Genomic DNA, 26,612 nt, shown 5'->3' on the forward strand with positions numbered 1-26,612 from the left:
TTTCAGAGGCTCAGTGTTCACCACTGTCCTATTCATCTGCAAAAATTACGAGTTGGTGAAACAGTCAAAGGTGTTCTCTGGGGAAGCCTGTATGCCCTTGTCAGAGGGTGCCCTGGTTTAAAACTTGGGAAGGCAGGGAAGGGCCTGGCCAGAGCCAGAGAACCAGGGATGGAGGCTGCTGGATCTCCTGGAGATCTTGTAGGGACAGAAGGGACATCATCTTCAAGATGAAGCTTCCGCTTCCTTCTTTGTTCCTGAAACATCTGGGCCATCAGGTCACACAGGGCCCATGTCTTCCCATCCATCTCTCTCTCTCTCTCTTTCTGTCTGCCTCCCTGCCTGTCAGGCTGCCTGTTAATTAAGCCCAAGTCCTTGGGACCCGGGCAGTAGTGTCGCAGGCCGCACGCTAGCCTCTAGAGGAGAAGGATTTTGTCAACAGGAAGGAGGGTGGTGTGTTCTCTCCGCTCCTCCCTCGGGCAAGGCAGGCGTGAGTGTGGAGGGGCAGCATGGCTCTCAGAGCTGCGCCCGGATCCGACGGGTGGCCACGACCCCCAGGCAGTCTCTTCCCCACGCCTCCCAATCCCAGACTGTCTCAGCGCTTTCTGTCATATGCCTTACCCTCCTTACGCTCAGAGGACTCGCTGGCAATGACAGAACGGAGATTACAAGCTATATTTCTGCCTCGAAGCTTTTCTCCAGGCTGTTGGGACCTAGGTAGTTGTCAGTTCTAGGAAAGGAGAAATCTGTGTCTATTGTGGCCCTGATGCAGTGCCCTGCGTGGGGGCATGCTGGTGTCACCTCGGACCGTCCTGCCTCCCTCAAATATGTACTTATTAGTGCCTGCGTGGGGGCAGGGTCGGCTTCTGGACTGGTTCCTGAGGGGCTCTGGACCCTCAGTGCCACCTTAGGGGTGCGGTTAGAGACAGAGGTAGAGCTAGCGCAGAAAAACAGACACAGAAAGCGTGTGGCTGCACCAGGACCTGGAGAAGGAGCTCTGGCCCCTCAGTCAGAAAGGACACAATTAGGGGCACCGGGGTGGCTCAGTCGTTGAAGCAGCCGCCTTCGGCTCAGGTCATGATCCGGGGTCCTGGGATGGAGTCCCGCTCAGCGGGGAGCCTGCTTCTCCCTCTGTCTGCCTGCCCCTCCCCCTGCTTGTGCTCCTGCTTGTTCTCTCTCTCTGACAAAAAAATAAATAAAACCTTTAAAAAAAAAAAAAAGGAAAAGAAAGGACACAATTAGAGGCCGAAGGAGCTGGGAGGCAGGGCTTCCATCCTTCCATGCCCTGACCCAGACCCTCTCCCCCGCCCCCCCCCCCCCCCCCCCCGCCACTGTGGACTTTGGTGGAGGAGGGGGTTGGGAGGCTGACCGCCAGAAACAGCAGCATCCACATATTGGAGGGCACAATTATTTCCTTATTATCTAGACTGTGAGCACCTCAAAGACAGGGAGAGCGTGTGCGTGTGCGTGTGTGTGTGATCTTCGTATGCCCAGACCTCAGTACATGGTAGGCTCATAATACACGGAGGCTAAATTGAAGCAATGTGCACCTGCCCAGAGGGGTGGAAGAGGGGAGGAAGGAAGAGTAAAAAGCTCCGCAAAAACAGAGCTTTCATCTGCCAAGCAGGCTCCAGAGCCCTTGGGAAACGAGGCAGGGGAGGCTGACATCCGCAGAGCTCCCAAGAACGGCCCACCCCACAACTCGGCACATTCGCCTCTGCTTTCCTCCGGGAGCCCAGCATTTACTCAGCACTTACTACTGCAGGCGCTCCCTTTGGGTGGGTAACAAACACAAGAGCAAACACAAGCAGGGAGGTTGGAATCACACAGTGTCAATATCTGGAGTCAGAAGACTTTCCACTTGCTGGCTGTTTTTTGAGGCAAGGCCCAGTACCTGACCTGCCTAAGCCTCATTATCCACATCTGTAAAATGGGAACAACCACCTGGCAAAGAAAAAGGCACCTCTCATACATTGCAGATAGGATGTAAATTGGTGTGACCTTCCTGTTAAGTGATTTGTAAAAATTTTAAAAAGTGGACATACCTTTGGATTTGGCAGCTTCCACATCTAGAAGCTCATTCTAAGACAATGATCATATAAGAAAAAAAAAAGACAATGATCAAGTCTAGAGCAAAATTCAGCTGTAAGAATGGGCATTATTTATAATAGCAAAAACTGGAAATAATGTAGACAACAAATGATAGAAATTTGGCTGAATAATTATAGTGCATCCAGAAATGGAAAGTCATGTAGCCAGTAGGATTATAATGTATATTTTCCTTATATGCAAAGGTGTTTGTATGTTACAAATATAAAAAGCTGACTACAGAACAGTATAGATAGCATGATACTTTTTTTGAGAAAGAAGAGTTTTATTCTACATATTAACTGTGGTTATTTTCGTATTGTGGGATTACAACTAACTTAAGTTTCTACCTCTTATCTTTTTTGTACTTATCAGCATATATTGTTTTGTAAAGATAATGAAAATTAAGTTGTATTAAAATAGTGACCTTTAGAGGTTGCTTTAAGAGGTAAAGAAGATATTACATATGAAAGTCCTTTGTAAACTGAAAAATTACAGACATAAGACAGGGTCTGTGCCCATGAGGAGCTTACAGTTTGGAAAGAGATGAAAAATACCTAATATAACTATAGCATGAAACAGAATGTGGCAAGAGCTTCCAGAGAATGATAAACAGCATGTTACTTGGAAACACAGAGGAGGTAAAATTACTTGTGGTTCTGGAGGAAAGAGCCAGAATGTTTGAGTCGGATAGTGAAGAATCGCTAAGGTCCTGTCAGGTAGAAATATAGAACTGGGGCCGCAGGGGAAGTGGGAAGCTGCGGGACGGGTTTGGAGAATGGGAGATGCTTGCGTTTGGATGGAGGGCAGAGAGCCTCTGGGTGATGGAGAAAAGAGCAGTCCAGCAGGGCCGTTTGGGGCCAGACTGCAGACACCTTGAAGGCTGCACTTGGTAAAATGCCATCAGTGAACCTTTGTTGGTGTCTTCTATGAGTAGGGGAGTCACTGAAATTTCTGGGGAAGGAGCGGACCCCGCGGTAAACCCCTCAGGGGTTGGGAGGTCCTGCCCTGTATGGGGCCCAGCATGCATGCAAAGTGAGGGCGTCTGCCTGGGAAGCTCATTCTGGAGGCAGCTGACAGGCCAGACGGGCAAACTGTGGGGATGAGGTGGGGCCTGGCAGGCATGGCCAGGGACAGGGCCCGTCCTTGGTTGTGTCACTGGGCATGGAAAGGAGGGAAGACCATCTTCTGCCCCGACTGGAAAGGGATGGGACGTGGTGGCAGAGTGAAATGAGGTGGGGCTCGGGGAAGGAGGAATAGGACACCTCTCCTGGGTTTGCTGCCTGGGGGGGGGGGGGCCAGGGAAGTGGGATAGAGAACTGGGAGCCATTCACAGAATTTACCCACGGCTCCAGGGAGCAGGCACAGGCTGGGGGTGTGGGGAGCAGGGCAAGAGTAATCTGGCGCTCAGGACATGTCCTCCCTCCGTTGGTCCTGATCCCTTGGGCCTCTCTGTGTGGCTGTCTCGGGGCTGGCACTGGCCAGGGGGCCTGACCCTCCTGCTGCTTTCAATCTGTCTCTATTCCTCGGCTCCTCTTGGGAGGAGTCTGGAGTGTGGGCAGAGGCTTTGTGTCAACCCAGTAAGCTTTTGTTAATGGAAATTCATTAACCAACCTCCCTATCTGGGAAGCTTCTCTCAGCTCATCCCGTCCTCCTAGCATATCCCAGCTTACTCTTTCCTGCCGGCGAGAATTCATACCCCCTCAGGATCTGGATGCTGTCTCTGCCGCCCTCACCCCCAGTGGTGCCTGTGTTGGTGCGCACATGTGCACACGCACACACACACACACACACACACACACACACACACTGGAAGAAAGGCAGGAAAGTCTTGTTCAGGCAAATGTCTAAATTTCCATTTCCCCGCTGCAGCTCCCAGCCCAGGCCACTGTTTAGCTCCTCCTGTTGTCATGTCACTAGTTAATTACATTCTTTACTGAGGTGCAAATGTGTTTTTACAAGGAGACTAAGATGGTGTTAACTAGAAAGGAACTGTGAATGTTAAAGATGCATTTACCTCAGATTGTAAGGCTGGGGCTCTTGGCTGAAAGTGCTCCCCGATGTGGCCCTGAAAATGCAGCCCAGGCATCAAGCCGCCCTCCTCCCCCTGCCATCCCGTGACCCTGCCATCCTTGCCCCAAAAGCAGCCTCCTTGGAGTCAGATTAGCAACTCGATCCACAAAGAGAAAACTAATGTGTCTGGGAAGCGTCAGGCCAGGCCTTAGAACAGTGTAGACCAAACAGATCAGAAACCTGAGTTTCTGAATGTCTTGATTCATTTCTAATATTGAGAACCAAAATAATTCCCTTCGATCTAAAAATAAGTCAGTAAGTAGTATAGCCAAAGCTGACTTAGGCCAAGGCTGTCCTTCACTACCAGTCTCTGCTCGGGGTCCATTGCCCTCCCGACTCTTCCTCCCTGCTGCCCACAGGCCCCCTGCCCCCCACCCATTAACATCTCCCCAGGCCCCCAGCCAAAGCCTGCCCCTGGGAAAGGGTCTGAGACTCGGCCGCACATCTGAGCAGGCTGTGACTGCCGCCCTTCCTTTGAGTTTCCGACCGTTGAGAACAAGAAGCCAGCTCTGCCTTACTCAGGGCCCAGAATCCCTCAGACACCTGCCCACACTTTGGGGGAGAGAGGGCCACGTGTACAGCTGATATCAGGAAACCAGACAGGTGACCACAGGGCACTTGCAGCTGTGACAGGGATGGCTCAGTGGGCCCGAGCAGCCACACCGAAGAGAGACACCAGCATCGTAAATATGGCAGGGTGGTCCGTAGAGCAGATGGCCTATATCCCTCAGAGCCAGAGCAGGTGCCCCCTTGTTCTCTGATCACCCGGGGCCTCTAATCCCTTCTGAGAGCTGCTCTGCCCTTTTTTACAGGTGCTTTGGCGCTAGCTGACAGGAAGAATTTCTGGCCCAGCTAGGAGTGAGAAGAGGGAGTGAGTCTCCTTTGGGCCACCCTCGAGTCCGCCAGGATCACCCAAACAGTAAGAGATGCTTCTCCGTCCTTAAACACCTAGTTAAACCCTCCAGGCAGATGGCCTTTTTTTCGGAAAACCTCGAGGGGCAGCCCATCACATTAGCTGGCACTTAGCGTAGACAAGCTTAGAACCCACAATACTGTATTATTTTTTTTCATCTTTCCTCCTTAGCTCATTGAGGACAGGGCCAGAGCTGTGCCTCATCCCTGTGCACCTCTCTCTTCTTCCCCATAGTCTGGAAACAATAAAGTGTTGTCGATGCAGATGGATGGGCTGTTGCTTACATCCACAATGACGATAACCTTTGTGTAACTTTTCTGGAGCAGGCATTATCACCTAAGAACCGCCTGGGTCTTTGTTAAGATGCAGTACCTGGGCCTCCCACCAGAGAGTCTGATTTTCTAAGCCGAGGTTAAGACCGGGAATCTGCACTCCAAGTGTTTTTGATGAACACAGAAGAAACTGCATCCCGGGTGCTTCTGATGAACTCTGAGAAATAGTTCTTTAGAATGTATAAGGCATTTTGAATGGAGAATCTCATTTAATCCTCTTATCAGATAGGGTTTTTTAAATCCCCTTAAGTAACTTCATGATCTTGAAGACGTAAGTACCAGTATAGGCAGGGATTTAGAAATCCGGTTATCCCAAACAACCCTTCTTTCTTTCCAGTATGCCATGATAGGGGCTGGCTCTGTTATGGTGAGATTGGGCCCCAACTCCAAAGGATACTGCCCACGACTTTTGTAAGTGTTCCTGCTGTCTCAGGGCTGTCGTGACCTTACAGGTCATCAGCTTTCGTTTTGGGGGGCAGTCATCATTGCCCAATTCCTCACAAAAGCTGGTTTCCCTGGAGAGAGGGAGAGACAGTTAATCAGAAAGGTGAATGTTCCTGGGGCCAGCTCCCCGAGTTAGCAAGGCCACACGTATTCCAGAGGATCACACAGGCAGAACTGGCCCACAGTGCTTGTCCTGGCTCCTATGCCTTCTGGCCATTTGGGGAGCTCTGTGTTTTAGGTGTACCAAGGGGTGGGGAGCATGCTGAAGCATGCTGTGGCTCCTAGAAGTAAAAGTCAGAGGCAAAGAGAAAAAAGGCATATGTAGGGAGCTCAAGGCTTCACCCTAAGTGTGGGTTTGGCAATGCCCATATCAGGGACAGGTGGACAATCTTTTCGACACCCTTTGGCACCTGTGTGCACAGAATGTCAAAGGGAGATCACTGCAGACAATAGCTGTGGTGAGGGCTTAAGGAAGATGGGGAGATGGTTAAAAAAGAGAGAGAGAAAGAACGAAAAGAAAGAGAAAAAAAGGGGCCAGGTTAGAGACTCCCAGTGAACCAGTGTGGACAGGTGTTGCCAAGTCCAGTGGCTTTCCCTGGGCCTGGTGATCGCACTGAGCTTCGTCTTGCTAAACTACTCGGTAGAGTCCTATTTCTGTCCACGCCAAGGCTGCAGATGCTGGGATCCACACAGGCCAGAACATGCCTGGGAGAATGGAGGTGGCGCTGCCCTCCTTACGTGCTCGAATAAAGGGAAGGATGGAAATGGGTTGAGGGACTGCTAACGCCTGCTGAGGGTCGTGTCTTTCCGTAGAATGGAAAGTTTCCGTGGATGACATAGAGGCGACCTCATGTGGCCCCCTGACCTCCCCTTCCCTCTCCCTTCACATCCCCCTCCCCCACTGCCCACCGGACTATCTTGCTGCGTGCCAGTCTGGTCTGTTGCGGGGACTAAACACAGTTGACACCGTTGCTGGGATTGGTGCAGTCGGCAAGGACAATTTTTGCAGCTAATGCTGGAAGTGTGGCAATCAGAGGAGCCGCCAGCTGTCTCACTTAAATTCTTAGCTCTCTCGCTCTCTTTTTTTAAAATCGTTTTGCTTACATAATCCACCCCCTTTTTATTTTCTAATTCTCTCCTTGCAAAGCTGGCACCAGAGGGGAAGGGCTGGGGCGGAGGGGGTAGCAATTACACATCAGTTTGGGGAGCATTTACATTTTGCAATTACAATTTAAAAATAAGCCTCGTTAATGATCTCCACGTGTCAACGACAAACCCTAACCCGACATACTCTCCTGGGCTTGCCTGCCTCCCCCTGAAATCAGAGGCTCAGTGGAGGCCAAGTACCTAGGGAGACACAGGGGGAGGCCGGGAGGAGCATCGGAGGGGCCGAGAGAGCCATTAGCGTGCCCTTGAGGTTGGTGGAGGACAGGTGTGGGGCTGAGCACCTCGAAACCTAGAATTCAGGACTTCAGCTTCCCTGTCTTCCCTGCGCTCATGCTCCATCCCAGCCCAGCTCCTTCCCACTCCCTGACACGGCAGGACTTTGTGTCCTCAGGAGGCAATGTCAGTCCTCAGAGCTGTGCTGGTACCCTCTGCGGTGGGAATTTTCAGAGCCCTGTTGGGCAAACGTAAATCCTAGTCCCCAGGAGCCAGCCAGTGTGCCTGGATGTTCAGGGATTGCCTAGAGGGACTGGATCACACATGCGAGGCTCAGGAAGGAAACAGGATCAGTTGTATCGTGGTTTGGGAAGGACGTTTCTCCTCTTAAAATTGGCTAACTTATATTTCATGAAGCCTCTGATCTCTTGGGCTGGGACTTTGGAACCAGACACACCCAGATTCAAATTCTAGTTCTGTTATTCGTTGGCTGTAAGATTTGGGGCAAGTTAAGTAACTTACGTTTTCTGAGTAGCATTGTCTTTATGCAATTGGGATAATCGTATTTACCTTAGAAGGCTTCTTTGAGGATTAAATGAGATAATGTAGGAGAAAGCACCTCATCCAGCAGCTGGCGTGTAATAAACGCCCTGTAAAGGTCAGCTCCTCGCCGGCCCCCTCCCCAGGAGCCCCAACATGCTTCCTCCTGCCCGAATTAAAGCTGCGCCTTTCCAGCTACTGGGGACACTAAGGAAGGGCGATCTGGTCTGATTTTGCCAGGTCTCCCCTCCAAGTCAAGCCATCTGCACCTTGAGCAGCTCCTGAAGGGGATCCCCCCGCCCCCTCCCACACACCCCCGCCATCTCCTTATAGGATTCTCTGCAGAGCCCTGGCCTCAGGCCTCCATTCCAGCCTTCCACTTCTTGTGGGCTGGCTCCTGACCCTGGCTTTCAACAGCCCAGTTCTCTCTTCTGGACATGACTTTAACCAAGTGACCTTTTATCAGGCCTAACCTATGTCCTTTCATCTGTGAAATGCGGGAGATGGGCCAGGCGCTCTCCAAGGTTCCTTTCAGTCTTGACATCTGTAAGGCTCCCATGCTTCTTCCCCAGAAGCTTCCTCCCAGCCTGTTATCCCCATGGAAGGCTTTCGTCTCCCAAGCCACTGCATTCAGGCCAGTCTGGATCGTCCAAAACTGACATTTGTTACTTGAAACAGACATAAAATAGCTCTTCCCTGTGGCAAAACTGGAGGTGAATCTTACAGAAATCTGAGACAAGGAAGACTTCCGAAAGCAGGCCCCTTGGCTTAGGGTAGAGAACACAGAAAGGAACTATCTTACCGGTTCGGGTGTTTAGGCAAACCACAGTTAAATATTATGTTTTACATACTGTTCTAAAAACTTGCTTTTTAAATTTAACCTAGGCTATGTAATGGACAGCTTTCCAGGTCAAAATAGATTGACTCCATTGTTTTTAACCACTGCATAATATTCTCTTCTGTGGACATTTCATTATTTATTTTAGGTATTTTTAAAATGAGAAGTAAAGTATGTACATGGGGGAAAAATAGTGTAAGAGTTATAAAATAGAATAAAAAGGTTCCCTTCTTTCCCCTACTTCTACCCACAAGATCCAAATGACCCAAAGTCAACTACAATGAACAGTCTCTGATTTTAGTTATTTGGTGGCTGGTGTTTGCTGTTATATAATATACTTAAATTCCTCTTTCTTAATTTATGTATTTATTTATTCACTCCTTGCTATGAAAGCCGGGGAAATTAGCCCACATTCTCCCCTTCCAAATTGGTTTAGTTTGATAATTTTTATTAAACCATATTTGACACTATGTTTAATATGTAGTATTCTATAGAATATAGTGTGTCTATTTATTACATGGTATATATTATATAGCACATAGGATTATATATAATGAACTCTATGTTATATGTATTTAGTATAATAGTAGCTTTACAGATTAAGAAGATCTATAGTCTATCACTGTAGTTCCCTCTGCATTCCAACTATAGGTTGATTGTAAGATAGAAATTTTATCCAACCACAGAACTAAATAGTGTGATTTGACCAGGGGAAAGGAAATGGAACCGTCTGCCATTACAACTTGGCCGCTGCAGGAGAATCTTCTGAGAGCCCCCAAATGTGCCCCCTGCCCCCTGCTCCCCTCCAGCCCTCTCCCTCCCACTGGCTCACACTGGGCCATGTCTTCCATGGACGCTGTTCTCTTCCTCTGATTCCTCTGTTTTACTGGAATACCACCTCTAATTAGTTCTGATATTGATGGGTGGGAAATAAACTGAGTTCTTACGTGTCCAAAACAGACTTTACTTTGCCTTCAAACTTGATTGATCTTCCAATGGAGCTCAGAATCTCATATTCAAAACCTGTTTCTCTTAGGTTTCAAAGACATTATTCTACTGTCTTCCTATTTCTGATCCTGCAATGAGAATTTATGGAAACTTTCAGTTTGCTTTTCTTTTGCAAGTTCGAAAACATCACCACTGTGTGCTGAGACTTGAGATTTTGTTTGCTCCTTTCTTTTTTTCATTACCCCTGCTCACCCGGGGACCACTTTCAATCTGAAGTCACTTGTCTTACTTCAGCTCAGGGAAATTGTCGTTTCATTATTTCTTTGTTTGTCCTGCTCAGTTGTCTCTGTTTCCTCCTGGAACTTCCACTGCCCCGCACAGAGCCTGGTGCATAGTAGGTGCTCAATAGAGCTTATCGAATTTGTTGCTTGGGACCTAGATTCTACTTAGGTCCCTATTTTTAGCTCGCTGCGTGGACTTGGACAAGTTTTCTCATTTGAACAGAGAGGTCAGACCTCATGACTGCTCAGGGTGCTTCCACTCTGCTGGTCCTCTGGCAATCTGCCCTGGAGCCTTGAGTCCCCGCTGCTCCCGGAATTGGGGAAGAAGCTGAGGAGCGAGAAGCGAGGGGAAGGCGGAGGTTGGGCAGTAGGGCAGCCACAGTGGCCAGCCTCCCATGACAGACATTTCCCTGAACTTTCTTCTATTCAGCAGCCTCTGCCTGTTCCCCTTGGGGACCTCTCTCCTTGACCTTCCCAATCATTCTTACATGGGCCTCCTTTCCTCTTCATCTCTGCTCCCTATACCTTCTCAGCTCACTTCCACATAAAGCTCCCGTTAGCGAAATAATTCCTGACCACGGCAGATCTTTTTTTTTTTCACTTTTATGAATTCCAGGACAAAGAGACAGCAGACTTCCCTCCGCAATTCTGCACAGCAGATGCTCTGACCTGAGACAGCCAGGCCCTAAAAAAGAGAAAAAGATTAGAGTGCCCCGCTGATAGCTCGGATCTGCCCCAGCCTTAGTCTACCTGTTGCCCTGGGGGAGGCATCTTGGATGAGAATTCCCACTTGCTTCTCTTCCCCACCCCCAGAGACTGGCTCTGGGAGCAGACATCTCACACACAGCTCCCCTGACTGCCCAGACCAACCTGCTCTGGACAGAACCTGTAGATCTGGGAGCCAAGATGCTTCACTCCTTTTCCCTGAGAGGGCCAGACATTGGAAGACCCAGATTCACAAGGGCTCAGATCCCAGAAGATCATTCTCTGTTGTAAGTCAGAGCATCCTAATTGGTCCCTAAGAGCCAGAGTCCACTGTCTTCTCTCTTCTTCCATCCCCTGGTCCTTGCCCTGCCATGGGAAGTGGAGTCCCCTCTTACTGGAGAGAGAAGAGGGGAAAGTAGAGACACAATTTTGAACTTCAAGTCCACAAAGATTCTGTACCAAAGGCAGGAATGAGAGCTCAACAATAGAACACGAGTTGGCATTGCAAAAAAGGCAGAATGAAGGTTTGTGGTGAGTTCTAATTTTCAGACAAGCTGCTAGTATTCAAAGATTCTGCTGCTACTATGAAACACTTCTCCTTGGTGCCTGAGTGCAGCGGAAAGGGCCAGCAGATGACTAAAGATTTCCCTATTAGAAGCCAGAGAACTACAGACCCCTTTCCAAGGCTGGGGTATGAAGGGGCTGGGGCTTGGCAGGGGACAGGCAGGAGCCAGGGGGAAGGAGAACACAGCTCTGGGCCTCTGCACTTCTGTTCAGCTGCTGCCTGCTTGGGAGGCTGTGGGTAATAACCCCGCAGCTGGCCTGCAGAGATGTCCTCACTGGTCACACATTCAGACCTCTGCCCAGAAGCAACCTGGGCTGGGAGAGGAAGCAGACAAAGAGGAGGGTGAGTAGGAAGGGACTTCTGCAGGGGGAGAAAGCTAGAACTCAGGGAATTATGATAAGAGATGGGATCCCCCCTAAAGAGGGGCCACCCCAACTTGAAAAAGCCCATGCTGCTCAACGGGACAGGCTTTCCAAAGCTAGAGCCAGGTGCCTCCAAGCCTGTGAGTCATGGGCATACTTCCCTGCAGAACAGGGACTTCTTTGCAGCTGTGGGTGGTCCCTGGAAAACAAGGGGCGGCGGGATGGGGAAAGAAGTCCAAGCGGAGTCAGCACTGAGAGCAGATGGACTGCGGACTGCACGTTCCCTTCCACCACACCCCGTCCCAGGGGCCCCACCTGGCCTGACAGGAAGGAGACGCTGACGGAATCCCAGTCACCATGAGTCAGAGCCCTGGCTCCAGCGCCATGGAGTGTGGGGTCAGGGCCCTGGCTGGCCCCGCTTTGGCCCAGTGGGCGTCCCCAGACTCCTACCCCCTAACAGCTAAAACTCACGATCAAATTCCCAATTACACACCGCCCCTTCGATGCAGTCTTGCCCCACGGATTTCTGTCATTTCATATGCGTCCTTTAATTGTGTTCCTTCCCTTCCTAATTGAACCCACAGTCCCGTGAGTCGACGATGGAGACTCAAGATGAGCCTCTTTCAGCATGCTTCATGTTTTCCATCTTGGTCTCAAGTGGCATGATGGTCATGAGACCCCTGCTTCTGCTCGCCGCCATCAGCACTTCCAGCGGCCCCTCTTCCGCTCACTTTTGTGAAATAGCAGGAGTAAACCGCAATGAAATCTTGAAATAACAGTGGGCGTGCGCTGCTGTCCGAAGCTGACGGGGCTGGCGGAAGTGCGCAGATCTCTAAGTGGTCCCCCATCCAAAGGTGCAAAGTCTGCATGCATTAACGGGGTACAAATGCCCAGATTTGGTGGATTGCTCTCATAGAATCCACGGAAATCCAGGGCATGGGAAAGTTAAAGGACAGCCTGTATTGGATGGCGCAACTCAATCCGTAGCTTGTTTCCACAATCACCCTTGCCTCTTCTGCACTTCTCCCAACTTCGGGGGGGCTCACGCCTCCTCTGGCATTCCCCGCCTCCACCCTGAGACTTCTAGGAGAAATGTTCAGCCTCTGAAAGCAGACCAGGGGTCACCTTGGAAGACTTCCTCAGCTGCTCTAAGCCTCAGTTTTCACATCCATGAGTGGGCACAGCCCTCCTGCCTACCCCAGGCGGTGGCTGGGAAAAATACACAGGTTATCTGTATCAGAAATTTAGCATAATGCTGGAGGCGCGGGGAAAGCTCAATGACTAGCAGCCGGCATTCAGCCCCTATACCATCTCACCCGTATCAAAATTTGCTCCAGGGTGACCTACTCACCCTCCCTGAGGTGTAAATGACTGCTGGACTTTGAAGAGCTCTATTTTCCAGATTTGATTGTTCCTTTTACATTTTAGCAGTAAGCCAAAGAAATTAAAGTGTAACTGTGTACATCTTCCAGCTCCGTAAGGAGATAGAGCTTGTGAAATCATACGGCACAGGATTTTTGCCCCCTAGAAAGGAAATTCGAGGAAGGGCCATGATCTTGTCTACGGGGGAGCACAGGGTTCAATGGGCAAGATGGGACATGTGGATGGGAAGCAGATTTCCCGTAACACAGAGACACACGTAGTGATCATTCACGCTTCCATGCTCTACTTCCGCTTCACGCAAGAGTAGAGTTTTGAGCAAAATTTTGATGAAAAAAAGACACGAGAGTGTAATACAGAGACCTTGATGGCAGATGAGAAGTACAGCCAAAAGCATGGAGGAAAACTTTCATAAGGTGATAGAAGGCGTGTCTGCTCAGCTGGGGCTGGAGTCCGGTGGGCAAGGCCCAGGAATGGGCTCACCGCCCAGCATCACTTTTTCTTTTGCTCCTGCGGACACCATCCTCCCTTCTTCCCTGGGGCTCCATTTCCTGACAGATGAGGAACACAGAGCCAGTGTACCTGCTCTCATTCCAAACAGCCGTGAGGACCAAGGTTGGGGGAGGCTCCTGGGCAGCCTTTCCTCCCTGGGTTGACTTTGTTGCTATGGACTCTGCCTGGTCTCCCTCCTTTTTCTCAGAAGTTCACCTGGGCCACCCCAAAGGCCTCAGGAGGAAGGATATCCATTAGCTGGGTAAGGAAGTATCAGGGATGAGTGGCTTTTCCATGATAAACTGAGCCCAGAGAGCCACTTGCTTCAACAACCCTGACTCTTGACCATTTTTTTCTGGAGGCAATTTTTTAGAAAATGGAACCAGGTATCATCCAGCCAGAGGACATTGTATAGTCCTAAGAGACAAGGGGCCTGGCTGATTCTCTATGGAGCCTCTGGTTCCCAGAGAATCTGAAAGCATCAGAAGGGACAGATGGGCTAGGAATCAGGGTCCGTTACCTCTATGGAGGCCACCCCCGCCCTCTGCCCAATCCTGTGGCTCCAGCCCCCTCCCTGCCCACCCCTGCTTTCATTCCTCTCTCCAGCTCCCTGGGAGTGCTGTCCTCCCTGTGTGCCTGCCTCAGAAAAGAGAAAGATTTCTAAAAGGGAGGGAGGCAGATAGGGCAGCAGGGAGGTGGCTGCCTCACTCCTTCCAGAACAGAAGCGCGCCTTCCATCTGGGCTCCCCAGCATCTGAGCTGTTCCTCTGTCTCTGTTGAGTTGTGAGCCTCAGGGGCCCAGCCCGTGTTGTTTTCTCAGCTCTGTTCCCGAGCAGCGGCTGCCGTCAGCTCTTGACAAATAATAATAAACCTGGGAATCAGGTTTGTCGAGGGGGATCTCAGTCCCTGGGTTCATTTTTAGATTTGTTTCTCTCTGTATGTGTGTGTGTGTGTACAGACAAGAGAGCACGTGATGGTGTCTTGGGGGAGCAGGCTGGGGCTCCCAGGTGCCCTGGCAATCCACCCCTCTGTAGCCACAGAAGAACTGGAGGGCTCTCCTCTGCCCCTGATCGTTGGGACTGCCTGCAGGTTTAAAAGAAAAGAGAAAGAATTGAATGAAAGGCCTCTAGCTCTCTCTCGTTTCCCTGTTCCTCCCCACCTCTCCCACTCATGCTATTTGGGTAGAGCCGAAGGGGGCTGGCAGTGAAACAGAGGGGACAGAATCCCAGCTCTAGGTTCAAGAGTCTCCTGAGTGATGGGTGAGACCTTGGCAACAGGCCCAGGGAGAGGCTCCTTGACGGAACCGCACGTGGACCCCACCCCAGGGCAGCAGCATGGCCTCCCGGCCTCCACTCCTGAGATGCAGCACCAAGGGGAGGGCTTTCCTGGAATGGGGAAAATATACGGAGTCGAGCATCACTCATCCGACCATGGCTGAGTGTGAAATTTAGGGCCCTATCATGCGGCTCCTCTGGGGCAGAGCAGCACCCACTTTCAGCAGTTAGGTGGTGGCCATTGGAGGTCATTGCTGCCATCCCCCTGCCTCCAGGCAGGCAAAGGTACAAAGCACTTACCTATGAGACACATGCAAGGCCTGCACTTATCCTGATAACTGGCATGCTTTCCCCCTTTCTGTTTTTTTGTTTTATTTTGTTTAAAGGAACCAAAGGGGGAAAAATTGCCAAGTTGTGAAGTGCTTTAAGAGGAGATGAGAATCTTCATCAAAATGCTAAAAGCTGGAGGGGGAGAGTAATGTGAAAACTCTTGCCTGCTATTTATGGGATTGATTCTCAGATCAAGAAGAAGCAAGCAGTCGGATGAAAGGAATTATTGTTAAAGCTCCTCGGTAGGAAGATCTAATGGACAATTGCTGCTATCAGGGGGAATTAAATTGCTGTTTCAGTTTGTAAAATATATCAGCAGCTTTTTGAAGCCAGGAAAGGTGTGACAGCCCAGGCAGGGAGGAGAGCGAGGGCTCTGTCACTTGCTGGTCCCGGTGTGGGGAAGCAGGAGGCAGGCAGGAAAGAGGGCTGGGGCAGAGCATGAGTCGCTCTTCTAACTCAGACCCTGGTCCACACATCTGAAGCCACATTGCAAAATAGCTAAACTGGGGGAGTCAAGGGGCAAGGTGGAGGCCCTGATGGGCCCAAAGTCTGGGCCCTGATGTTCTCGGAACCCCCGTGAATCAGAGAGGCATGGCAGGAAGCAAGAGGGCAAGGTGGGGTCTCCTCTCTGGGAAAGCCAGTTAGGGGGTGATGTGGGTCCGTGACTGCCAGCAGGCCGACTCATGGCCAGGGCGGAGTGGAATCCTCTGTCTTCTGTAACCAGTGAGCATCCCCTCCCTAAACTGTGTGCCCGGAGGGATCCAGGGTGGGTAGTAACCACCCCTCCTCCCAGACAGGGTCTCTCCGCTGGGGTCAGTGAGTGCATAAATGATCTGTTGACCCAGCCACACACATGGGAGACATACTGTTATTCCAGATAAAGACCAGACTGTAAAATGGCTTTGGGGGTGGGGAAAGGAGAGGAATGGAGGCCCTTGGAAGGAGGACCAGGGCCATTTGGAGAAGACCATCTTCCCGGTATGGGGAGCAGGAGGGTCTCTGGCTTCTCTGATTTCACAGAAGGCTCTAACCCCTTCCAAAGACCATTTGCCCCACTTAGCAGTTAAGGGCTGAAGGAAGAGAGAAAGGTGGGGGGAGAGTGACATTTTCATATCTCTCGGGGAGTCAGAAGCCAGCGGTCCTAGTTAAAGCTCACCCTGGCTTCTGCTCTGTCTCCACTCTGTTCCCTGGAGACCAGCATCGTAATAATAGGGCATGACCTGGCACCACCACCCAAGTAGGCTTCTCAGAAAGGCAGCAAATGACCATTTGTTCATAGAGCTATGGGTGTCCAAGGGGTCTGAGTTGCCTCACTTGCTATCTTGCTGAAGTCAGTAGAGAATTATTTTCTATTGAGAAGTCTACACAGGAACTAGAGGGGCACCAGGGAAGTGGTCCTTCTGGCTGGGGCATTCTGCAATGACTTGCGGCTCTATGGCAGGTGCAAGGTCCCTGCAGACCTGGGTCATAGTGGAGCAGTGGCTCATTTTGGACTGTTAGCCAGCCAGCCTTGAGGACAGTAGGGGTCTGATCCTGAGTACAAAGCTAGGGTCCCCTTCCACCTGTGCTTCCTTCAGTAACATAGAGTTACCTGCCTGGCTCCCACACCCCACTCTGAGCCTGCTCTTACAAGACTAGAGGACTTCCATTTGCCCCAGCACCCCAGGTCAGAAAGATGGGGGCAAAGCAGCATCCGCGAGGCCACCGCATTCCTGTCACCTGAATCCTCGGGCCCCTGAGCTTACCACCTGATTCCTAGAGCACCTGGTCCAGCATTTGGTGGGCTCCTGGGGGGCTAGCCCCTTCCTCTTCATTCCTCAAGGACCTTCACTTCTCCCTCACTTGCAACATGTCAACCGGACTTTCTCACATTTTATGGCTTCCCAGCCCCGAGGTACACCCTCCCTCTCACCTCCGTGCTCTCCACCGTCCCTGCGTTGGTCCTACCCCGTCACCACCCAGCACCGACTCCCTACACCATGCACAGTGACCACAGTGTTTCCTCTAAAGCTCGAGATTTCTAGCCCTTTCTGGGTTTTGGGAAGAAATCTGGGGTGTGTGTGTCTGTGTGTGTGTGTGTGCGTGCACACACGCACCCCTGCGTTTCTTTAGATAAATCCACAGAGTCACATGAAATCAGTGACAGGTTGACACCGTTATTTCAAGATTCATCGCTCTGAGTTGCCAGCACAGGAGACCTAGCCAACTCCTTCCCACCAACAACACTTTTTTTCCAGGCATAATTTATAGCAGTGGGGTGAATTTGTTTCCAAAAGATGAATATCACACTATCAGCAACAGCTGCCTCTCATTTTTATTTGTTTTTAAATTTGACTCAAAGTCCAATTCTCTATACACATCCGAAGCTGTAAATCCTAAGGCGACTGATTACATGATTTAGTAAACAGGTTCTATTATATAATGCAATTAAAGCGGGGCTCCAAGGCGCCACCTACAGGCCACTTCTGGGAAGGGAGCGGGGCCAGAGACTATCATTTTGAACGAGGCTCTAGACTGAAAGAAAATAAACGGGATTGCGCCAGGGTTGAGGCGGCTGCTCCTGCGGGAGAAGTTGCAGCCAGCCAGGTTACTAATGCAGCCTTTTGGTCCCTCCTGCTGAGTTCACTCTGTTATTTCAGCCTCCTGCAAATCTGTCTAGACGTCAGAACCCAGGCCTGGGCAGCTGCTCAGAGGGCCCCCTCCCCGGCCTGGGGTTAGGGGGTGGGATGGTAACCACCTGGGGGCTTCTGGGCTGGGGGTCCTGGCTCTCCGGCCTCAGGGGCCTCCCTCCCTTACTCACGAATGGGAAGTGAGGAAGAGAATCCCTGAGCTGGGAGCCGTTGAAATGAAGCTACAATCCACTCCGTTCAACAAAGCTTGTCTTGAGGGCTAACCATGGACAAAGACTTTCAGAATATTCTGGTGACATCCCTCATTTTGCAGTCCAAGAGGGGGAACATGACTTGTACTGCCACAGAGAAGTGGCAGAGCTAGATGAGGAATCCAGACTTTTTGACCCTGAGCACAGGCTTCAATCATGGGAATTTACAAAAGAGGAAATCGAGCCCCAGGCAGGGGATGGGACTTCCACAGCCTCTATCTGTATCGAGGGGAGGAAAATAATGAAAATTCTGCTGGTGTGTGTCAGAGGACAGAAGAGAAGGGCTTCTGTGGGGCCCTCCACAGTGTGTCTTAGTTTCCTTTCTGGAGAAGGAAGGATGGCAGGGAGGGGAGGAAGGAAGAAAGACCCAGGGCCAGTGTTCCCTCCCCCCACCCCTCTGGCCTAAACGACAACACTCTTCAGATGAATCAGGTTCTGGGGCCTCAAGGATCCTAGCTTCTCCAAAGAGCTTTTGTAAGCGTGGGTCATGCACATATCACTGGGGAGAGGAGAGGGAACTTTCTTCCCTGGGTGCTAAGAGAGAAACTAGACCAGAAGGGGGTGGTGGCAAGGATGGATGAAGAAAATGGGACTATCAGAGTCCAAAAGGGTGGAAATACATCCACACCTAGTCTCCCATCTAGGGCAATGAGGGAGGAGCCAAAGGGAAGCTGGTCCCGTCCCCCCTCCCTAAATGGGTACCGGATACAATGTAGTCTCAGCTAGGGTCAGAGGGCAAGAACAAATGCTGTTGGGCCAGCTGGCCAGAGAGTTCCCAATTAGACTTTGTTTCTCATCCTTAAGGCCCTGAGCCCCCAACCCTAGCACCCCAGCCCAATTACTGCCGGGCAGCATTAACCCCTTGGTGCCCCAGGCCGTTAATGGAATGTTAATTGGTCTAATGGGTTTCATGTCAACAAGTCCTAATGAGCTCCTTCCTAACGAGCTTGCTATTTTTTTCTAAGCCTGTTTGTCAACATACTGGAGTTTGGGCTACAGACCCAGGGCCTCATCTCGAAGGGCTGGGGGAGCAAGAGTTGAGGAGACAGGGAGTGGATGCCCCTGGGCTGCCCATTCCTACTTCCCAAAGGGGTATGATTTTTATGCCCCCTCACCCATCCGCAACTGTGCAACACAGCCTTACTGGGCTCCTGGGCTCTATGAAATGGCGGGTTTAGCTCCTTTTGGTAATATCAGTGACACGAATTAGTTCTTCTTGGATATCATTGTGGGGTTGAATGTTGTGTTAGGGGTTCCCCCCCCCCAGCTGTCCTATAATAAAAGTTCTCAGCATGAAGAACAATCTTTTGACATGAGCCTGCCTGTGATGGGAAATTTCTCCGTGGTAAATCATTCCTTGTGTGTCCTCCATTTGCTGTCTTGGCTGCACTCCCTTGAGTGCCCTGGTGTCTGGTAACAGAGCGCTGGGGCCTCTACACAGGGCGGAGCAGCCTCTCTGAGCCACTGACAAATGCTGGAAGCCCCAGGCTGGGTTTCTAGAGCCCAGGCCTGCTACTCTCCTTTGTACTCTCAAAGAACGTGCAAAAAGGGCCAGGCACCCAGGGATTGCTCAAGGAGTTCCCCCCACCCACTGCAGAGTCCCACCGGGCCCAGTTTCAGACAAGAGAAGTTGGATCCCCACGTTCCTCTCCAGAGTGGTTCCACACATCCCTCAGCACCCCCAAGCCTAGCCAGTGGGGTTCCCCAAGGATGGTGGAGTGCCTGTGCTTGTGGAGTGGTGTGAAGAAAAGAGCAAGCTTCCGGAGATGGGTGTGGGATCTCCGCCAGTGTCTCCTTTCCAGAGGCTTCTGTGCCTGAGTGAGCAGAGAACCGACAAAACTTAAGCCCCTGATGAAAAGTCCTCCTGTTCTCTGGCAGGAGAAGCTCCCAGAGGGCAAGGGTTAGTGGCCTAGTGGCCTGTGGTGACCCCAGAGAGGGGGAGGGGAGGGGCAAAGGCCATCTGGGTCCTCAGAAAATTGTTCTTGTGTCCTCTGGTGAGGCGGGTCTGGCCCCTGCTCACAGCCTGACAGACTCCAGACTGAAAAATCTCCTCTTAGCCTGGGCGTCGGTGGTTGCTTCTGGCTGCAGACCGCTTTTACCCATCTTTCCTTTCCCCCATGCTGGGTAGCCCTCCTGCCGTTGCAAATATTTCTAGGGACAGCAACTCTAAAATGACCCTGCCTCCCATTCATTGGACAGCGAACAAAAGAATGCAGATTAAAGACCCCTCTATGTAGCCCCAATCCTCCTCATTGAGCGTCCTCTGCTCTGCCTTTACTGACTTTCTCATCCGTGGAATGAGGTTACCCCAAGACCCAAACCGAGGTTAAAGGGAACCAGTTGCCCCTAAGAGGGGAGAGAACCGGCCTAGAGAGAGCTCCCACCCCAGACTCTGCCCCCCGGCTCCCTCTTCTGGAGGCTGCTGGCACTACAGCCCCACAGTGGTTCACTTTCTCCCAGGCCAAGGAGAATCCAAGACTGGAGCTCCAAGGAAGAGGTCCTGAAGGCAGGTCCTGAGGCCCCAACCAAAGTTACCTCATCTGCCAGAGTTCCAAGAAAGGCGGAGCCTAACACACCCCTGAAATATCCCGATTTCCTTTTGTCCCTCAGGGTCCAAAAGAGATTCCACACCATTTTAATCTCTCAACGTCTCCATTCTAGAAGTTTCTTCTGACATCTCAAGGAGTCTCTATCCTCTTTTTTCCTCGGGAACCCTTTCCACTCTGCTCTTGCCTTCCTTGGATGTTTACCGCCACCCAGACAAAGAGCCAGCCACGAAAACAGGCATTGGTTCTCCGGCCTGAAGTGACTGCCTCCCCCGAAGGCTCTCTTCTGACACTCTTGGCAAAAATAAAGCATGGATCTGGGTGCCTCATGTGTGCGTGAGGTGGAGAGACCCTGAGTGTTTCTGTTGCAAAGACATCTTGGTGGTCCCTCATCTGAGGTAAAGCCAGGGTCGGCAAGGTGTAGGTAGCAGAGAAGCCAAGGGGAATGCCCTGCAGGCACAGCAAAGGCCCTCTCTCGCTGCACCGTGCCCTCTGGAACCTTCCTTTCTCTTTCTTCTTGCCCGCTGGGCCATCACTTCCCTGACTGATAACGCTCCTTGGAGAGATCTCGCCTCCTTTCGTTTATCCTCCCACACCTCCTAGCTCTTTGCATGTAGTTGACACTTGATAAATAGTCCTTGAATGAACACCTACACGTCCAGTGCCTCTCCATGCACTTAAGGTCAGAGACTCAGATCAGGCCAGGCTTGCTACTTCCTCCTCTTCCTGAAAAATAACCAAAAAACACTCTCTCTCTCTCTCTCTATCTCTCTCTCTCTCTCTCTCTCACACACACACACACACACACACACCCCTCAGGGCTCTGGAGACCAGTCCCTTCCCTTAGGCAGCTCCAAACACCCTCAGATTACCACAGACTTCACATATGTGAACATTTCAGAAGACCCTCGGGGAAGGCGTGGGAGGGCGTCAGCGGGACGAGGATGGAGCCCCACAGTGCCCTCAGGGAGAGGGGAGGGAAGCTCTCAGTCTGTGCTTACAAATGTTTCTAGCTCATCAGCACCCTCCATCCAGGAGAAGGACAGACCCCTCGCCCTTGAGAGGTTCTTAGGAGTTTCCAGGCTCCACGATGGGCAGGCCTGCGGCAGGCAACTAGCCCTTGGTTCCCAGCTCTAAATATTTCAGGGCGCCTAGTGTAGCTCAACAGCTTTCTAGGCGTTCCATTTCCTTGGGGGCTATTGCCAGGCTGTCTCCACTTCAGCACCATGTTCCATTTCAAGAAGAAACCTTGAGGCCCAGGAGGGGCAGCTCCCTTACCGGTAGGGGTTAGGGGGTAGTGCAGTGGAGGACAGCAGGGACAGGGAACCTGGAGATTCAGGTCCAATCCCTGCTTCACTAGTACTGCCCAGCCCCACCACACACACACATCATTCCTCTTGGCCTCTGTCTCCTCCTCTGTAAGAGCGGGTGGAGCTGGCTCTGCTCTTCTGGCCGCATATGCCGGGGACTCTAGCTGAGCACTGGCTAAGGAGGCTTACTTAAAAGATGTTGCAGACACATCCATATGCCCATAGTCACAAGCACACACCTAGAAAAACTTGGCAATTGACGGGAGGCTCACCCAGGCTCTCAGATGTTCCCCAGCCTCTTTCCCTTTACTGAAGACCAACTGGTCGCCCTGTGCTGCCGGCTCCGCCCTCCGGTCTGAGGAGCCGACCTGCGCCCCCACCTCCGTTTTCGGCCACTAGGGGGTGTGGCGAGCACACCTGGGAGGGGTTAGTCTGCCCTCGCAGGCCCTGGGGCAGGGAGGTGGGACTTGGAAGTGGAAGGGCATGAGGCCTCCTGCCCGAGAGCGCAGGTGGCTGTTCCAGAAGCCTGGGGAAGGGCCAGCGCCCTTGTCTTGTGGGATACCCGAATGGTCGCCAATGCCCTGTGCTGCCACCAGCCAGGTTCCCCCCCCCAACCAGGCCCCAGCTGATGCTGAACAAAGCGAGGCTGCGGGGGTACAGGTTGTTTCACGTGTGATTTGAATATCGTTTCTTTCAAGTCAAAATAGCACAGCAAGCCCCTCCCCACCCGGGCCTCTCCCTTTAGCTCTCCTTTGTCCCCCTAAAGGGCCTCCAGTGCTTGCTGTAGCCCGTCAGTCCAGGTGGCCCAGCCTGAGAAAATGTCGAGTCGGCGGGTCCCCAGGGCTCCCTGCGCTCAGTCTATTAACGGTGCGGCCCCCTTTCTCCTGCCACAGATCCTCGATGTGAATCAATCCCATGATGCAACATGCCTCCCCAGCCCCTGCTCTGACGATGATGGCCACGCAGAATGTCCCTCCCCCACCCTACCAGGACAGCCCTCAGGTGAGTGTCGACTGACCAGATGACGGGAAGGGGGTGCGGTGGCCTTCCCCGGGGGGGACAGAGCGAGGCCTCCCCCAGCTGTATCCTGGCCACTCTCTGGGCTCTTCCCCCGCCTCTGGAGAGCCGGTCAACACACCCCTGGAGGGACCTTTGCGTTTGACAAAACAGGGTTCAGATTCTACTTGAGTAGCTCTGTCACCAACATCTGGGACCGTTTTCTGGAGCACCCAGTCATGGTCCTGCTCCCACCCCCACCCTGCTTCCCACTCCGAGCAGATATCAGACAAATGCACCCAACCCCTCACTCAGGGAGATCCAGATGCAGGTAAATCGAGTCTGCTGTTGAGTATCTGGGGAAGCCTTAATTAGGGGTTCCTTTGCAAAGGATCCCCCCATTTGCTGGTCACAGGAGCCCTTCTGTCCCATCCTTCTCTGCCTGCCCATTCCAGGAATCGCCCTTCTGTTCAGGATTCTGTCGGCTTCTTGCTAGAAAAAGTCCAGGACTGTATCTCTACATCCTCCCACCCTTTCCCCCTGGTTCCCACTTTCCATCCTTCAGCTCGGACAGCAGCCCCCCGAGTTCTCCTGAGACTCCATCCTGGTTGCCCCTCTTGAGAAGGTGGTGTCTTTGTGCTGTCTTCCTGTTGTCTCCTCTCCTCTTTCTGGAGGCCTGGCCCAGCTTTGGTGGGTTGGGCTCCCCCGTTCCTTCAGACCCATCACTTCGGACCCGTGCTTCCCCCGTCTCTGTTCATGCGCACCTCTCTCCACACTTGGTTCTCTGGAACCCCTGAGTTAGTTATGGGGCTGTGCTGTCAGAGGAGCCTCGGTTTTCCGGCCCTTACCTTCACTCCCTCCTATTTTCTCTACCCTGGTCTCTCAAGTCAGTGGTACTTCAGTAAGGGTTTACTGAGTATCTGTGAAGTGAACTGCAGCCAGCTAGAACCCCCATTCACTCATTCACTCAACAAACATACAGTGAGAGCCTACTGTGTGCTAGGGATCCAGTGGCCAGTCTTTGCTCTGTCTGATGCCCCTTGCTCCTGAGCATTTCACACAAAGCCGTTCTCAGGGACCACATGAGGGGTAGTAATATGCAGACACAGGGTGGGCCGACTTTTGCTCACATTAGGTTCTAGGACCATGACACCACCACCCCCCAGCCTGGCATGAGCATATAGTGGCTGCTCCATCCATCCCTGTTTCCCACCTCCCAACCCCCACCTCCAGGAGGTCACCACTTTACGTCCAACATGCAGACCACCACTGACTCCTCTCCCCCCACCCCCGAAAATTCAAAAGCACTTATCATTCCCTGACCTTCGAGCACACGTCCTTTTGTCCCCACCCCTGCTCCAACATGTCAACTCCATGCTCCTTCCTCGGCTCTCCCCAGCCTAGCCTCCCATGCAGCCAACCCTCTGCCTACGTCAGTAGCTTTCCACCAATGACTGCAGGGGTGGACTCAGCATTTACATGGTTCCTCTATTCGAAAGCTTCCAGGCGTGCAGCACTACGTCAGGACTCTCCCCTCCATAGTCAGAATGAAGTGCGGGAGGGCTGGACCGTGGAGACTTAGGAGCCTAGGGGCTGTAATGGGGAACGAGCTTCCTCCTCCCTCAGTAGACACAGACATCATCCTTTTGTCTGCTCAGGCAGTGTTGGGGACCCCCGGGGTCCCGATGAAGAGCCAGGCACCATTTCTTTTGTAGCTGGATCCTGCTCTCCTCTCCTAGCTCCACAGTAGAAATGAGGAGCCAACATGGGGTCCCTTCCTATCCTTAGCAGGTAGTGGGTGCAAAGGTCTCATATGCAAGGCTTGGGGACAGATGAGGGCAGTGCCAAGAGGTCAGAGAGCATCGGACTGGCACAGCTGGTGGCCGCTGCCTCCCTCCTGCCCGCCTCAAGCCTTATTTTGCCTGCCGGGGCGGCTGGGAGAAGTCTGGGTTTGGGGGGGATTAGCAGGAGAGCTGCAGCAGGGCCTCTGTGGTCCAAGAACGCTGATCCGGGTGTAGTTAAGTACAGGAGCCTAATTTAATTCTCAGCATACAGCTGAGAACTAATACGTCCCAGCCGCGGAAGGAGGTGATGGAGATGGGGCCGCAGCTCTCGGGTGCTCAGCACCCCGGAAGTCACCAGTGAGCGGCTCAAGCCTTTTGGGGGAGGAAGGAAGGCTCTGGTTTCCCATCTAGGGCCTCAGAGTAGACGCCCTGAACAGGGACTGTCTCAAGTCTCTCCTCTCTGAGGAGCTAGCAATACTTCACCATGGAAAATTCATTTACAGCAAAGGAATACTTGGCCCTGAGGAAGCCACACATCTATTTGTAACCCCAGGGCCCAGGAAAGAAGTCTGACAGGAGTGTCAGTGTCCCTGGTAAAGTGAGCCAAACTCTGGGGTCCTTATGGCCTTGGTTAGGCCACTAGGCTATGGCTAGATTGCCATGGGCCTTCCCTGAGCCAACTCGGTTCCCAAAGAAACTGATCAGGATGGGGGGTCGTGGGGAGTCATTCAGGCAGAGATGGCATGGGCAGGATGGAAGAGGTGAGAGCCCCAAAACAAAGACCTCTGACTCATGGGGAAAGGCTGTTCTCTCCAGAGAGAGGTAGACTTTGAGTCAGATTGGCTCTTGGCCAGGGGGGCGGGGGGAGTCCCTTCTCCACACTCTCTGGGGGCTTCTAGGAGTGGCTCCCACACAGGAATGTCTTCTGTGTGAGTCTTCTGCTGGGAACTTGCTCTGATCCTCCTGCTTATGCTTACAAGGGGCTGAACCCAGCTTCCCAGGGGAAGCCCTGCTCCATTGCCCTCATCATGTTCATTATCCCAGAACCAGCTGCTCTTTGACACTCAATGTCCTCAGGAAAGCCGAGCCTAGTAGGAACATGGGTCAGGCACACAGGGGAGTCCCTTCCTAAATGGGGCGCTCTGGAAAGGATTCCGCACTTCCTCCAATTCCTTTAGGTCTAATCTCATTACTTTTGGATCCGGTATGACTTGTTTCCTCAAGGCCTGGACAGCTGAGCACATCTCTCTATCACCTCCTTGGAAACCCAGTTTCTTCCACAGGCAAAAATGGACAGTCTCTGATACGAAGTCCCCAAAATGAAAAAGGAAGCGAGAAGCAGAGCCCTTCCTCTGAGACCCATGCGATCGTTTTAATAATGTTCCCGTTGTGCTAAGGGCTAGCAATACCGAGCATAATCTATTCAAATGCACAGGAGAATCTCACTTTGGAAAATTAGGAATCTGCATTAAAAAATTCCCAAGCCCCGGACCTTCTTTATAATAAATTAGAATTTTTTTTCAAGGCAAGTTCTTAACTTGGCAATTTCATTTTTGAAGTTTGGGGAATAAAGTTATTAAAAATGAGGGAGGCTTTTTTTTCTTCCCATTTCAGGAGAGAAGTCTTAATGGTTATGGCCCCCTGCTATCTGGGCACAAGCCAAGTGGTATGATGGCCAAGCAGCTTCTGGCCCCTCCATTCTGTTTCGGTCCATCCACAGGAAACCCTGTGATTACTTGTAAGGATGTCACTCTGTGTTTATTGGGCACTAAAGGCTGACCATAAGTTTAGAAAGTGCAAACCCAACAACCCACTGGAACCCTTCCTGTGGCCTGCTTCCTCCTTCTGGTGGCTTCTGGTTAACTTCTGTTAGAGTCACAGTGCCCTCTACTGTCTGGCCACAGTACCTTGATTCCAGCGTCGTCTAGCTGGGTCCTTGATCCTCGCGTTCTGCCCTGAGAGGTAGGGGCAAGTCACTGGGGACTCTGGATTTCTACAGTGATTGTTTAATGAAAACATTGTCTCGAGGGAGACCTGGATATGAGCTAGGTGTGTGATCCCCTCACCCCCGTTCAGTGTATGCTGATATTTCCTACATGACTCTCTTTCCCTCTTCTGCATTCCTGCAGCAGTCTGGCCATGTGTCACCTGGAT

The 26,612-nt window shown here is 51.8% G+C and overlaps 1 protein-coding gene across 6 annotated transcripts in view; it reads left to right on the forward strand.

Annotated features, from left to right (window-relative positions):
- Positions 1 to 26,612, forward strand: part of PKNOX2 (PBX/knotted 1 homeobox 2) — a 315,083-nt gene that overhangs the window by 216,616 nt on the left and 71,855 nt on the right. For 4 of the 6 annotated variants that reach the window (XM_034666040.1, XM_019804614.2, XM_011230757.3 and 1 more), the window contains 2 exons: positions 4,971 to 5,077; positions 22,572 to 22,680. In XM_034666040.1, coding sequence (XP_034521931.1) covers positions 22,594 to 22,680 — 87 coding nt within the window. In that variant the 5' untranslated portion in view covers positions 4,971 to 5,077; positions 22,572 to 22,593. The remainder of the gene's footprint in view (positions 1 to 4,970; positions 5,078 to 22,571; positions 22,681 to 26,612) is intronic. The other 2 variants (XM_034666041.1, XM_034666042.1) reach the window with 1 other exon arrangement.

The sequence above is a fragment of the Ailuropoda melanoleuca genome, chromosome 8 (assembly GCF_002007445.2).
Source record: "Ailuropoda melanoleuca isolate Jingjing chromosome 8, ASM200744v2, whole genome shotgun sequence".
NCBI lineage: Eukaryota > Metazoa > Chordata > Mammalia > Carnivora > Ursidae > Ailuropoda > Ailuropoda melanoleuca.